At 41.0% G+C, this 15,109-nt stretch overlaps 1 protein-coding gene across 4 annotated transcripts in view; it reads left to right on the forward strand.

Annotated features, from left to right (window-relative positions):
* The window catches only part of LOC132380468 (eyes absent homolog 3-like), a 66,307-nt gene extending 59,780 nt beyond the window's left edge, over positions 1 to 6,527 (forward strand). For all 4 annotated transcript variants that reach the window (XM_059949285.1, XM_059949282.1, XM_059949283.1 and 1 more), the window contains exons 18-19: positions 2,687 to 2,787; positions 3,657 to 6,527. In XM_059949285.1, the coding sequence (XP_059805268.1) occupies positions 2,687 to 2,787; positions 3,657 to 3,737 (182 nt within the window). In that variant the 3' untranslated portion in view covers positions 3,738 to 6,527. The remainder of the gene's footprint in view (positions 1 to 2,686; positions 2,788 to 3,656) is intronic.
* Positions 6,528 to 15,109: the final 8,582 nt, after the last annotated feature.

The raw sequence follows: 15,109 nt of genomic DNA on the forward strand, positions 1-15,109 counted from the left end.
GGGAGTTGTTATCATGAGCCTATAATTACACAAAAACCAAAACACAGGATTTCACAAATGTCCACCAATACATTCATCACAGTAAGATTATAATAATCCTATGGAGCCAAATGAGGGGGGAAAGGAGAAAGGGTAGGCACAGAGGTTCATGGTGGTAGATGGAACGAGGTAAGTATTCCTTTAATGCCCCTTGTACCAAGATACAGTGAAAATCTAACACGAAGAAATCTGCAGATTCTGGAAATTCAAACAACAACACACACAAAATGCTGGTGGAACACAGCAGGCCAGGCAGCATCTATAGGGAGAAGCGCTGTCGACTTTTCGGGCTGAGACTCTTCGTCAGGACTGACTGAAAGGAAAGATAGTAAGAGATTTGAAAATAGTGGGGGGAGGAAATCTCTAACTATCTTTCCTTTCGGTTAGTCCTGACGAAGGGTCTCGGCCTGAAACGTCGACAGCGCTTCTCCCTGTAGATGCTGCCTGGCCTGTGTTCCACCAGCATTTTGTGTGTATAGTGAAAAGCTTTCATTTGCATTCCAGTCGTGCAGGTCAGATTTATACATTCAGATACGAGGGGTGATTGATAAGTTTGTGGCCTAAGATAGAAAGAGATGAGTTATACAGCTCTCATTACACACACATGCATTTCAGCTCTTTGAGTGATTATGCAGAAAGTTTGAAGTTAATAACTCATCGGGGTGATTGATAAGTTCGTGGCCTAAGGTAAGAGATGATTATTAACCTCAAACTTTCTACATAATCACTCAAAAGAGTTGAACCACACATCCATGTAACCAGAGCTGTATAACTCATCTCCTTCTACCACAGGCCACAAACTTATATCCTTCTACCTTAGGCCACAAACTTATCAATCACCCCTCATATTATTATTATTATTTATTTCTTTTTGTACTTGCACAGTTTGTTCTCTTCTGTACTCCAGTTGATCACCCTAGTTGCATTATCTTTCATTGATTCTGTTATAGTTACTGTTCCAGAGATTTATTGAGTATGTCCACAGGAAAATTAACCTCAGAGTTGTATATGGTGATGTATATGTACTTTGATAGTAATATTTACTTTTAACTTTAAATGGCCAATCCAGTGCCTTTGTGGTGTGGTTTAAAATATTTTGTTGTTCTAAGTGTAAATTGAATAAGAATCATCACCGATGTGGCGCCTTTCCCATTGCTATCAGTGCTCAATGCAATCTAAAACCCCTGAGGAGGTGGCGGTTTGATTCGCCACCTCAGATCATATGCAATCGGACTGCTTGATTGGATGCCAGTGTTGCAGGGGTTGATACTGAACTAACAGCCAATATTCTAAATAATTGATTGAGGCAGATGTTTAAATTCCACCATGTGGTCACGCTCGCAAGCAGCATCAGGAATTGAACCCGGGTCGCCTGTACTATAAAGCATAGTGCTAACCACTACGCTACTGTGCTGCCCATTGAAGGTATCTAATACATTTTCAAAATGTGTAAGATGGATTTCTTCAAAGCTTATGAATTTATCACACTGAAGAATATCATTGGGTTCATTTCAACTCATTCTATTACATAATGAATCGGAGTCCTGGAGTGTGCTATCCAGCCATTTGATTTGCTCCACCATTCAATCATCTGATTTTGGCTTCAAATTTTCCTTTCTGCCTAATTTTTGCATAGTAGGGGAATTAAGGGTTATGGGGAAAAGGCAGGTAGGTGGAGATGAGTCCATGGCCAGATCAGCCATGATCTTACTGAATGCCGGAGCAGGCTCGGCAGGCCAGATGGTCGACTCCTGCTCCTGTTTCTTATGTTCTAATACTATAACCCTTTATTCCCCTACAGCACATTCCCCTATGTATCAGACAGTGACCTCCTATAATCTGTCAGTGTATGTGATTTGATCTGTGTCTGTGTTGCACACTGAGGTAAAGAGCTTTAGAATGAGATTTACTCCTCTTCCCAGTGTAAGCCAAAATAGAAGCCCCTTCCTCTCTGCCATACGATTTCTGAATGGACGTTGAATCCATGAATACTACCTCATTACTTTTTTGTTTCTAATTTTGCAGTATTTATTTAAAGTAAAATATGTTGTGTGACTATATATAGATACACACACTAGTCTATTATTGTGACTTAGATGAAGATCAGACCACATTTGTATTTATTTATATGTGTATTTAGTTAATGTAACTTAGTTTTTTCTCTATATTTATCATGTATTGCGTGGTACTGCTTTAGCAAAGTTAACAGATTTCATGACATGTGCCAGTGACATTAAAACTGATTCTGATTCTAAATAGGTTGAATAACTTTAATTTTGATTTTCATGGAGTGCATTAATTGTAGTGGGTAAATGAGATAGTTTTTCATTGCACCAATGGTCTACATACAGTCAGATGAAGCACTGATGATAGATCTGTGTTGAGCAGTAGTTTGGAGAGAAATGTGAATAAAGGCACTAGAATTTTTTTTCCTTGATAATCTGGGAGGAGAACCCATTTGACAAGGTAGGTATTCCATACCTTATATGTTGGAGAATATTTCCCTATGTTTCACATTGTCCTACTAAGCAATAGCAATTGCTTTATTGAAGCCAGCGTTGTAAAGTTGACTGTGCAGTGTTGGTAGAGAAAACTTCCATACTTTTAGCAAACAGACTCATTCTATTCAATGACTTTGTGTTTGAAGGTAAAGAAAGCTGTTTTGAACGTATTGTGTCCAGATTTGGAAAGAAAGTTACATACGTCGTCATTGGAGATGGTCGGGATGAGGAGTACGCAGCAAAACAGGTAAATTTAACTTGCTACATTTTTCAGTGAAAGTAATGTGTGGCACAGAAGAGGAATAAGTGTCATAAGTAGCATTAACTGATCTTTTAAGTTTGCTAAAACATTGGCTTGATCACATGAAAGATTAGTAATTTTTTGGGAGCGTGTGTAAGATTTGTTGCAATCCTTAAACACAAATTTTTGTAAATGCATAGTTTTTTGTTAGTATGAGCACAGGCTCAAAAAACAGATGCAGCACGATAGCGTAGTGGTTAGCACAACGCTTTACAGTACAGGCGATTGTGGTTCAATTCCCATCGCTGCCTGTAAAGAGTTTATATGTTCTCCCTGTGACCGTATGGGTTTCCTCCGGGTGCTCCGGTTTCCTCCCACGGTCCAAAGACGTACTGGTTGGTAGGTTAATTAGTCATTGCACCATGATTAGTTTAGGATTAAATCAGGCGATTGCTGAACAACATGTCTGAATGGGCCAAACGAAGGGCCTATTCCACACTGTATCTCATTAAAATAAAATAAAAATACCACTCAGGTTTCTGACTCCAGTGATCACCTCTTTTGTGGATGCAACAACTTGCAAACATAGGACTGATGCAAGGCCTCGCTCCAAAACATCAACCTTTTGCTCCACAGATACTGTCTCCAGTGTTCTGTTTGCATTCAAGATTCTAGCATCTGCAGTCTCTCTTCTCTGTACAAGTTCAGTGTTCAGCCTTACACGTCCTTATCGCATTAAGAATTAGAGGAAGCAGTAAAACAGTGAAATTCATCAAAGATTTAATAATTTTTCCCAATTAAAAATGATGTTTGTCTTGCAAAGTTTGTTTAGAATTTGCCTATTAGCTTCCTTACTGCGTGCTCTTCAATTCTAGCACAACATGCCATTTTGGAGAATTTTGAATCATGGTGACCTGATGTCATTGCATCAAGCTCTGGAATTGGACTATCTGTGAACAACTGGAAAGGAACACAAATCTGAACTACTGCTACAAATGGCTTGCATCTTGCTTCAGTGTGGACCACTAACTTTGTTGATAACGTGTCTTGTCAACCATGGACAAAACGTTGAGGACATTGAGCAGCCCAGCTACCTGAGTGATCTGCTTATTAACGTTGGACATTGACTTAAGAATAGACATGCACAGGTTGCAAGAGCTTTATAGAGTGAAATTACCACCTTTGTTTTTTTTTTAAATTTTAAATCTATCCAAATCTTTTGAATTGGACCTTTAAAATAAGGCCATAATCTTGTGTTGAATTTTTAGTCAAGCCAGTGTCTGTTCCTTTTTAAATGCACTGAAATCTTTGCTGTTATTAATAAGGAGAGTTTGTGCAAGACATTCTTTGGAAATCTTGCTGTGTAAATGTTCCTGAACATCTTTTCTTCAGCATTATCCGATCCAGCAGTGTTATTATAGGGAAACTGGCTGCAGAAATGCATTGGAGATTTTTTTTTGTGTGGAAAATTTGAATGAGCAGGCCTATCTACATTTAAAAAAAAACTTCATTTTAGTTGATGTCTTTTTAATTCTATTAGAGTTTTTAATAAATACCTTATTTCTGAATGCTCCCATGCTGATGCAGGGCACAGCATGAAATAGAACCTCGAACTCAGCCGCCAATCTTCCTTTTTTAACACTGCTCGGTGACCTAGAGGATGGAGATGAGAGCCTCGGCTAAAACCGTAGAAAGGAGGAAATGATTCAGGTTGAGGACCTTTTATCAAAACTGGAAAATGGAACTGACTTGAAGCAGGAAATGTTTGGGTTGGGGGGGGGGATGGTAGTGTTGGGGAAGAAGGTGTGTTGCAAAGATGTGGAGGAATAACGGAGGTGTGTGTTAGGAATGGAATAGGAGGTGACGTGACAAAGGGGAATAACGGTACGAGAAATATGCCGATTAACAGTGCATGTTCTTCTCCCATTTCCCTCACAGCTTCATTCTGTCCTCTTTAGTGTCAACAGAATCACTATATTAGTGATTTATTTTTGCTGTTAGCAGCTCCGGTCAGATTGTTCAGGCATATTTTTATGATATTACAAGCAGACTTTGCTACTTTCCCTTTTTTTTAGTCTACTGTCACCCAGAAAATACCTGACTTGAACAACGTGGATATCTGAGATGCTGATAAAAAGTGTATTAGTCCATCCCTGAGTAAATAAAGCAACACAAAAAAAAATAGTTGGCTGGTCCCAATGCTGTTTATTTAAAATATTTATTAACTTTCGAATGAAAGTGGAATGTTAAATTAGTTTTCATTCTCTTTGATCAGTGTTTGCCTTGCATTTTGAAGTTTGCACGATTCAAAGTACATTTATTATCAAAGACTGTATAAATTATTCAACCTACAGGCTGCCACGAAGTAAGAAACTGGAAAAACCCAATTTAAAAAAAAGACCAACACCCGATGCGCAGAAAGGGGGGAAAGAAAACACAAATCATGCAAACAATAAAAGAAAGCAACAGTGTTCTGAACCAAATTCATTCCGTAGACCTGGAGCCCCTTGTAGACCCATGGCTTCGGTGACAGTTCATCACTCAGCGGGGTAAATCGCCACAAATCTCGTGGACACAAAGCACCTAGCAGCTGGAGTAGTCTCATGGCCTCAGCATCATGGCGGAGAGTGGAGTAAACATTGCGGAAGACTGGGTGAATCTCGTCTCCGGTCCCGACACCCTGCCTTTTCAGTCTATCTGGAGCGCACTGCGACCGGGGTTCCGCCGCAGCGAAACGCTCTGGGCCCGTATCCTGCCGCCCAGCCCCAGGCAGTTCTCAACCCTTCCAAATCGACTCTGCACTTAGATCAGTTGTTTCATTTAGAATTAAAACCCTTCAAGTTCAGGAATAAGTACCAGAAATATTACAAACGAAGCTCAATTATGATACTTCACCAAGATAGTGCGTTAAAATATCTTGCGTCTTGCCCAAGATGAATGTTTTATATTCCAACAAATTGAGTTTATGTACAACTTACTGACTGCCCGTTTTGTCGCTGGTGTTCAGGGCTTCCTTCATCATGTCCATAGCTTCCTCTCGGTTTTCACTACTGTCGGCCTTATAAGTCCCAGTTGGAGACTCGGGAGTACCGTCAAACTCAGATGTAGAAGGATTCTTCATCGCTATTTCCGTAACGATTTTGTTTTACCCGTCAGGGTTAGCCCTGAGCTGAATCTCCAAACCTGGAGAACCTGTGGACCACTCTTAGACTGGCCTCTACCCTTTGACCCTACCAATTGCCAAAGCATGAAGCCCTGACTCCAGCCAACGTAGTTGTCCAGGTCATTGAGGCACGCAGACCAAACCATGACAAGGTTGCGGTCCTCTTGAAAGTTTACGCACAACACTAAGGCCAAGTTGGTGAACTTGACAAGAGCTGAACACAAACTATCCAAACTGTGAAGACCATTTTGCATTTTCTTCCCCTCTCCCAGAACTCAAAACAATAGTTCTGAGTGAGATACAAACAGTATCATGACATCATTACTAATGCACTGACCTAATTCCCTTAAGCTTTCTATGATACCATTGTGATTTGTAAGCTAATGTAATGTGTGCTTTTTTCTGCTTCATCTCCTTAATGCCTGTTATGTTCATACCATGAGTACAAACTATGGCATTGGTACTTGACTCTCATACATACTTCCCCATAACAATACTGCTGTGTGAATTGTTGTGTTCCAATGGTCGTTGCGGTCCAATCGACTACTGTATATGTAGGTAATAAAAGTTCATTTCAAGTCGAGTGCTTGGCTTAAATATTTCATAAATTCAGGTAGCTACTGTATGTAGCAACGTAATGAAATACAGTTATGTAACAACTGTCCAATTTGTACTGCTAAAGATGGTAATAAACATTTAATACCAGTCAAATCAGGAATGCAAATTAGTCAGCTGATTGAGGTTTTGTTTGAAGCTACTTTCCTTTTAGATTGACAGGTTGTTTTTGTCATCTCTCACTGGAAGATTATTATTCCCTTACCATATGGAAATTACTTAATTAGACATCAAAGGTCCAATTTAATGTCAGAGAAATGTATACAATATACATCCTGAATTTCTTTTTCTTTGCAAAACATCCACGAAAACAGAGAAGTGCCCCAAAAAATGAACGACAGTTAAATGTGAGAACCCCTAAGTCCCCCTCCTCTGGCAAAAAAAGTGCACCCGCTACCGAGTACAAGCGTGAGCTGGGCGATGGCAAAGACACAGACCTTGCAGTTACCCCAAAGACTATCGCATTTCATCCGGCATTCGACAAACCACAGGTTCTCCCTAATAAGGGAGAGGGAGGTGTCCCCCATTTCCATTGCAAGACCACCCCTGCGATATATAGCTTTTTCAGATGTCCCCTTGGCCTCCAGCCAACTAGTAATCCTGAATAAGGGTCTTGGCCCGAAACATCAAACTGTATCACCTATCACTTTCTAGCTATCCTCCTTCCCCTCCTCCCACCTTTTTTTATTCTGGCATCTTCCCCCTTCCATTCCAGTTATGAAGAAGGGTCTCGGCCCAGGACATCAAACAGTTTATTCTGTTCCATAAGTGCTGGCTGGTGGTGTATAGCCTCAGCACGGGACTTCAATCCAAATGGTCACGGGTTCAGCCAGCGCCTTGCACACTTTCTGTCTTTGCTGGGTTGAGCATTGAGCTAGCAATTCGGCCTCACACACAAAAAAACAGTCAAATGCTATGGAAACGACAAAAATCCCACCTGATGCGCCACAAGGAACAACACAGGAGATGCTGCCTGACCTGCTGAGCTTCTCCAGCATTTTGTGTGTGTTGCCTCTGACTAAGTAACTATTCAACTGTCACCCCTCTGCAGTATGGCCTACATTGAAGCCTATTTTTACCAAAACCTCTCTTAAATTATTATAGGTGTGTTCAAGTAGTTCCAGAGCTCTGCTCATCCCTGTCTTGCCACCCCTGAGAACAGTACCCCACTTCCTTTGTTCCAGCATCTCAGCCTGTGATATCTCTCCCTTCGTAAACCACTCCCAAATCATCTGCCTTTAGCTGACTTGTATCTGATCAATTGCCTTAGATGAATTTAATCTGTTTGTTCTCCTGTTAACAGCATTAAAAATATAATATAAATGCTTGATGGTGTTCTCTGTCATGCATTTCGACACCTCTACCCATTGGCTACGTAGCCATTCGATCCCTCTATTACCCAATCCATATTCCTCTCTTATGTAGTTACACCATCTCCAGCAATGGCCACTGTACCTTCCTTTACACTGCTGGGATTTTCTTCCTCCACGGTATGGTGTCAGCCTTGCCAAAATCAGGTGTGTTCAAACCCTGTCCTGACGAAGGGTCTCGGCCCGAAACGTCGACAGCGCTTCTCCCTATAGATGCTGCCTGGCCTGCTGTGCTCCACCAGCATTTTGTGTGTGTTCAAACCCTGCTCCAGATTTCAAAGTACATCTTAATCTGATAACAAACTGTTGTCCTATCCCGTGTAAAAGGAGGCACTACTTTTTGAATACTAAATTAGGGCCGACCTGGAACTTTAAAAACAATTTACGTTTCAGGGAGCAGCACAATAGAAAATTGACACGTCAGGTGAGACCCTTCATCTGGAGTCCAAGTGAAGGGTTTCAACTCAAAATTATCAACCATCTTATTTGCCTCCCTTGATGCTGTCTGACCCGTTGAGTCCCTACAGAGCCTATGTGTGTTATTCCAGATTTTCAGCATCTAGTCTCTTGTGTCTCAGTTAAGGTTCAGGTGTTATTTTTCCCTCTAAAGTGTCCAACAAAGAATGGAAGAAACTATTAGGAGACCCTCTCCCGAACCCCCTTGTATCGATTACGTTATTCAATATGAAGCCTGATCTGTTCCAGGGTTCACTCTACTTTCAGTTCCTTGATCTTTAATATCTGCTTCCTCTTTAAATACACCTGATGATTTAGCCTCGCCAGGATAGAGAACTACAGCTAACCACCACTCTGTGAGTGGTTACCCTCATGCATGTGACAGCCCCAAATATTTTAACATCTTTCTAAATTCTCCCGTTGACCTTTCATGCTTCCTCATAGCTTTGTGTTTCAGTAAGGTCATCCTTCGTTCTTCTAAACTCCAAAAAAAATCTAATTACTTCAGCTGCTTGTGATAAGATCATCCTAGAAACTAATCAAATGACTCTCTTCTGGACCGCCTCTGATGCCAGTAATTTCCAAAACAGCATAGTACCCCAGGTGTGGCTTCAACGCCCTGCATAATGTAATAAAATTGTGCTCTTCCTGAACTCCAACTCTATAAAACCCCCAGGGTGGGGGAGCAACGCCTTGTATTCTGTCTGGGTACCCTCCAACCTGATAGCATGAATATCAATTTTTCCTTCTGGTGACCAAATTCCCACCTCCCACTCCCTTTCCTCTATTCCCCACTCTCACCTTTTACCTCTTCTCACTTGCATAACACTTCCCCTTGGAGCCCCTCCCCTTTCCCTTCCTCCTAATGTCCACCTTCCTCTCCTATCAGGTTCTTTCTCTTCCAGCCCTTGACCTTTCCCACCTACCTGTCTTCCAGCCAGCCTCCTTCCCGTTCCCCCTACCTTTTCGTTCTGGCATCTTTCCCCTTCCTTCTCAGTCCTGATGAAGGGTCTCGGCCCAATACATCAATTGTTTACTCTTTTCCATAGATGCTGTCTGACCTGCTGAGTTCCTCCAGCATTTTGTGTCTTGCAATGTACCATTTGCCTTCCTAACCACCTGCTGTATCCACTGATGACTTCGTACAAAGTTGTTCAGAAGAAACCCTTCTTCCCTCTGTACTTTGCTCATCAGCAATTTTCTCCTATTTAGGTAAGGGCCTGCCTTTAGACTTCTACTTGTTCTCCTCACTGAGTGTGTGCCTTCAGGCTTCTGTACCTCCATCCTGATGGTAGCAATGAGAAAAGGGTATATCCTGGGTGGTGGGGGTTCTTAATGATAGACAACACCTTTCTGAGGCATTGCTCCTTGAAGGTGTCTTGGATACTACAGAGGCTAGTACCCATGATGGAGCTGACTGATTTTGCAACTTGCTGCAGCTTAATTCTGCATGTTTAATTCAGTATTTTGTAGCAAAGGTGTTAGACCGTTGTCTAACACCTTTGAGACAGGTCGTGAGATTTGTTAGCGGCAGCAGTACAATGCAATATGTGATAATGTAGAGAAAAAAATAACAAAGTCGATTACAGAAAGTATCTATGTATATTAAATAGTTAAATTAAAAATAGTGCAAAAACAGAAATAATATGAAACAAAAAGTGAGGTAGTGTTCATGGGTTCGATGTCCGTTCAGAAATTGGATGGCAGAGATATCGTTCCCAGCAAAAGGGTAAATTTAAAGGGAACTCAGGAGAGATTACCCTGACAACAGGTGCAATGAGTTGAAAGGGAATGTAGGAAACGGACCCTTGTTGTTTTAAGGGGGTTAGCTCCTGTCAAAGTTCAGGGAAGAAGGCCGCTTGGCCCATTGAGTTCATTGCCAGCTGATGGAGGGGTGTTGGGGAGGACAGTCCCAGTTGTGGAATTCAAACTCATAAATGTTTCTCCTAAGTTCTGAGTTCCTTCGGTAATTGTAGACACTTGTTACTGTATCCCTGTTGGTTTGAGTGTTTTTTAAAAAAGACTCAAATATAATAAAATTTTGAATTAAGTATTTTTTTAAAATTGACTCACCTTTGCCCCATAATCTACAAGCCACACGTTCCAGGTTGCAATCGATGAAGTCTCAAATCCTGCTGCAGAGCTAATCCGCAGAGTCTGAGAGAGCCTGGTCTCCTAACACAATGCGACTATCCTGTTGGAACTGGTCGATTTTGAAAATATAGATGAGGGTCTCAGGTCTGTGCAGCCAGACTGACGACATTAGCACCTTCAATGTTGAATGAAGTCGCCCATAAGACTTAGGAGCTGAATTAGGCCATTTGACCCCTTGAGAATGATTTATATGCCCTCTCAACCCCATTCACCTGCCTTCTCCCCATAACCTTTGATGCCCTTACTAGTCATGAACTGATCAACCTTTGCTTTAAGTATTCCCAAAGACTTGGCCATCACAGCCATCCATGGCAATAAATTCCACAGATTCACCTCCCTCTAGCTAAAGAAACTGCTACTCGTCTCTGTTCTAAAGGGGCATCATTCTCTCGGGTCCTAGACTAACCTACTGTTGGAAACATCCTCTTCACATCTACTCTATCTAGGCTTTTCAATATTTAATAGATTTCAGTGAGATCCCTCTTATTTTTCTAATATCTAGTGAGTACAGGCCCAGAGCCATCAAACGCTCCTCACATGTTAACCCTTTCATTCCTGGGATCATTCTCATGCACCTCCTCTGGATCCTCTCCAATGCCAGCACATAATTCCTTAGGTAAGGGGCCCCAAACTGCTCACACAATCAAGTGCAGTATGACCAGTGCCTTATAAAGCCTCAGCATTACGTCCTTGCTTTTATATTCTAGTCCCCTTGAAATGAATGCTAACATTGCATTTGCCTTTCTTACCTCCAGCTCAACCTGTGATTTAACTTTTAAGGAATCCTACAAGAGGACTCCCAAGTCCCTTTGCACCTCTGATTTCTGAAGTTTAGGAAATAATCTGTGTCTTTATTCCTTCTACCAAAGTGCATGACCATACACTTCCCGACACTGTATTCCTTCTGTTACTTCATTGCCCATTCTCCTAATCTATTTATGTCCTACAGCCCTCCCTGCTTCCTCAACATCACCTGCCTCTGCCAATCTTTGTATCATCTGCAATCTTGGCCACAAAGCCATCAATTCCATCATCCAAATCATTAATATATAATGTAAAAAGAAGCGGTCTCAGCACAGACCCTTGTGGAAAGCCAGCAGCCAACCAGAAAGGCCTTCTTTATTCCCACTCTTTGCCTCCTGCCAGTCAGCCAATCCTCTATTCATGATCTTTTAAAAAAAAAATTATTTAATTTTCAAATAGGTTACAGAAGGAAAAAAACATTGTCAACCCCTCCGCCCAAACATATCCCTGTAAAAAAAAGAAGGAAAAAGAAAGAAAGAAAGAAAAAATGCCTGGATATCAGAAGATCCCCACATGCTCCATGGAGTTCATAATAGCTTTAATATGTATATTTAATTCTTTCCCCAGATAACCAATAATTTTTATCTTCAGAGCACCTATATATTTAATCCTATCTTTTGTAAATAAGGGCGCCAAATTTTCAGAAATATTTCATATTTATCTCTTAAATCATAATTTTTTCAAGCGGGATGCAGCTAAAAATTTCATTCTTCCAACGATCTGTATATAAGTATGAATCTGATTTCCAAGTAACTGCAATAGCCTTTTTGGCTACTGCCAATGCAATTTTTATGAATTCTTTCTGATATTTATTCAAATTTGATTTCAATTTTATCCCTTCAATATCACCTAGTAAAAATAATGTTGGATTATGTGGAAGTTGTATTCCAATAATTTGTTCCAGTAAAACTCTTAAATTTGTCCAAAAAGATTGAATTTTAAAACAAGACCAAGTAGAGTGTAAAAAAGTACTAATTTCTTGATTACATCGAAAACATTGATCAGATAAATTTGAGTTTAATCTATTTATTTTTTGTGGTGTAATATATATTTGATGTAAAAAGTTATATTGTACTAATCTTAGTCAAACATTTATTGTATTTGTCATACTGTCAAGACATAATCTTGCCCAACTTGTTTCATCAATTTTAATATTCAAATCAGTTTCCCGTTTTTGTCTTGACTTATGAATTCCTTGTTTAATTGCCTGTTTTTGAATCAGATTATACATACCAGAAATAAATTTTTTCATGATCTTGTTTAGTAGCCTCATGTGCAGCACCTTTATCAAAGGCCTTCTGAAAATTCAAGTAAATGCCATTCAGCAATGGCAGGTATTCTTGGGAATAATGCACAAGGTGCAAAATCAGTTCATCCCGCAGAGAAGGAAGGATTCAAAGGGGGGAAAGGGGCCACAGTGGTTGACAAAGGAAGTCAGAAATTGCATAGCATTAAAAAAAAGGAAATATGACAGAGCTAAGGTGAATGGGAGGACAGATGATTGGGAAGTTTTTAAGGAACAACAGAACTTAACTAAAAAGACAATATGGGGAGAAAAAATAAGGTACGAACGCAAGCTAGCCAGGAATATAAAGGAAGATAGCAAAAGCTTTTTTAGGTATGTGAAGAGAAAGAAGATAGTTCAGAACAATGTTGGGCCCTTGAAGAATGAATTGGGTGAAATTGTTATGGGAAACAGAGAAATGGCAGAAGAATTTAATGAGTACTTTAGATCTGTTTTCACTAGGGAAGACACAAGCAATCTCCCAGATTTATGGATGGGCCAAGGACATAGGGTAACGGAGGAAATGAAACAGATTGACATTAGGAAGGAAACTGTCATGAGTAGATTGATGGATCTGAAGGCTGACAAATCCCCAGGTCCAGATGGTCTGCATCCTAGGGTACTAAAGGAGGTGGCCCTGGAAATTGCTGATGCATTGGTAATCATTTTCCAATGTTCCTTAGATTCAGGATCAGCATTGGAGAATGGCTAATGTTATCCCACTTTTTAAGAAAGGAGGGAGGGAGAAAACAGAGAACTATCACCTGTCAGCCTGACATCGGTGGTGGGAAAGATGCTAGAGTCCATTATTAAGGATGAAATAGTAGCATATCTAGATAGCAGTGATAGGATTGGGCCGAGCCAGCATGGATTTACCAGGGCAAATCATGCTTGACTAATCTGTTGGGAGTTTTTCGAGGATGTAACCAGGAAGTTAGACAGGGGAGATCCAGTGGATGTAGTGTACCTCGATTTTCAGAAGGCATTTGATAAGGTCCCACATAGGAGATTGGTGGGTAAAATCAGAACTCATGGCATTGGGGGGAAGATATTGACATGGATAGAAAACTGGTTGGCAGATAGAAAGCAAAAGGTAGCGGTGAATGGGTGTTTCTCGGAATGGTAGGTGGTGATTAGTGGGGTGCCACAGGGCTCGGTATTGGGACCACAGCTGTTTACGATTTACGTCATCGATTTAGATGAAGGCATTGAGAATAACATCAGCAAGTTTGCTGATGATACTAAGCTGGGTGGCAGTGTGATATGTGATGAGGATGTTAAGAGAATTCAGGGTGACTTGGATAGGTTGGGTGAATGGGCAGATACTTGGCAAATGACGTTTAATGTGAGTAAGTGTGAGCTTATCCACTTTGGGAGTAAGAACAGGAAGGCAGATTATTATCTGAATGGTGTAAATTTAGGTAAGGGAGGAATACAAAGAGATCTAGGAGTCCTTGTTCATCAGTCACTGAAGGTGAATGAGCAAGTGCAGCAGGCAGTGAAGAAGGCTAATGGAATGTTGGCCTTTATTACAAAGGGAATTGAGTACAAGAGCAAGGAAATCCTCTTGCATTTGTACAGGGACCTGGTGAGACCACACCTGGAGTACTGTGTACAGTTTTGGTCTCCAGGGTTAAGGAAGGACATCCTGGCTGTAGAGGAAGTGCAGCAGAGATTCACGAGGTTAATTCCTGGGATGTCTGGACTGTCCTACGCAGAGAGGTTAGAGAGACTGGGCTTGTACATGCTGGAATTAAAGAGATTGAGAGGGGATCTGATTGAAACATATAAGATTATTAAGGGATTGGACAAGATAGAGGCAGGAAATATGTTCCAGATGCTGGGAGAGTCCAGTACCAGAGGGCATGGTTTGAGAATAAAGGGTAGGTCATTTAGGACAGAGTTAAGGAAAAACTTCTTCTCCCAGAGAGTTGTGGGGGTCTGGAATGCACTGCCTCGGAAGGTAGTGGAGGCCAATTCTCTGGATGTTTTCAAGAAGGAACTAGATAGGTATCTTATGGATAGGGGAATCAAGGGATATGGGGACAGGGCAGGAACCGGGTATTGATAGTAATTGATCAGCCATGATCACAGTGAATGGCGGTGCAGGCTCGAAGGGCCGAATGGTCTACTTCTGCACCTATTGTCTACTGTCTATAAACAATATCCACCGATTCTCCTTTGCGGAGCCTGCTGTTATGTCCTCTAAGAATTCCAACAGATTTGTTAGGCAAGATTTCCTCTTCAGAAACCATGTTGATTTCAGCCTATTTTATCACATCCCCAAGTAACCCGAATCCTCATCCTTTATAATGGACTCCAACATCCTCCCAACCACTGAAGTCAAGCTAACAACTGTAATTTCCTGTCTTTTGCCTCCTTCCCTTATCTAAGTGTTGCCTGGGCTTTGTTAAACCAGACACAAATCCAAGTGATGTTTTAATCTCGAATGAAGCCAGGCTCTGCGTGTGGAGCGAGTGA

The sequence above is a fragment of the Hypanus sabinus genome, chromosome 24, assembly GCF_030144855.1.
Source record: "Hypanus sabinus isolate sHypSab1 chromosome 24, sHypSab1.hap1, whole genome shotgun sequence".
NCBI lineage: Eukaryota > Metazoa > Chordata > Chondrichthyes > Myliobatiformes > Dasyatidae > Hypanus > Hypanus sabinus.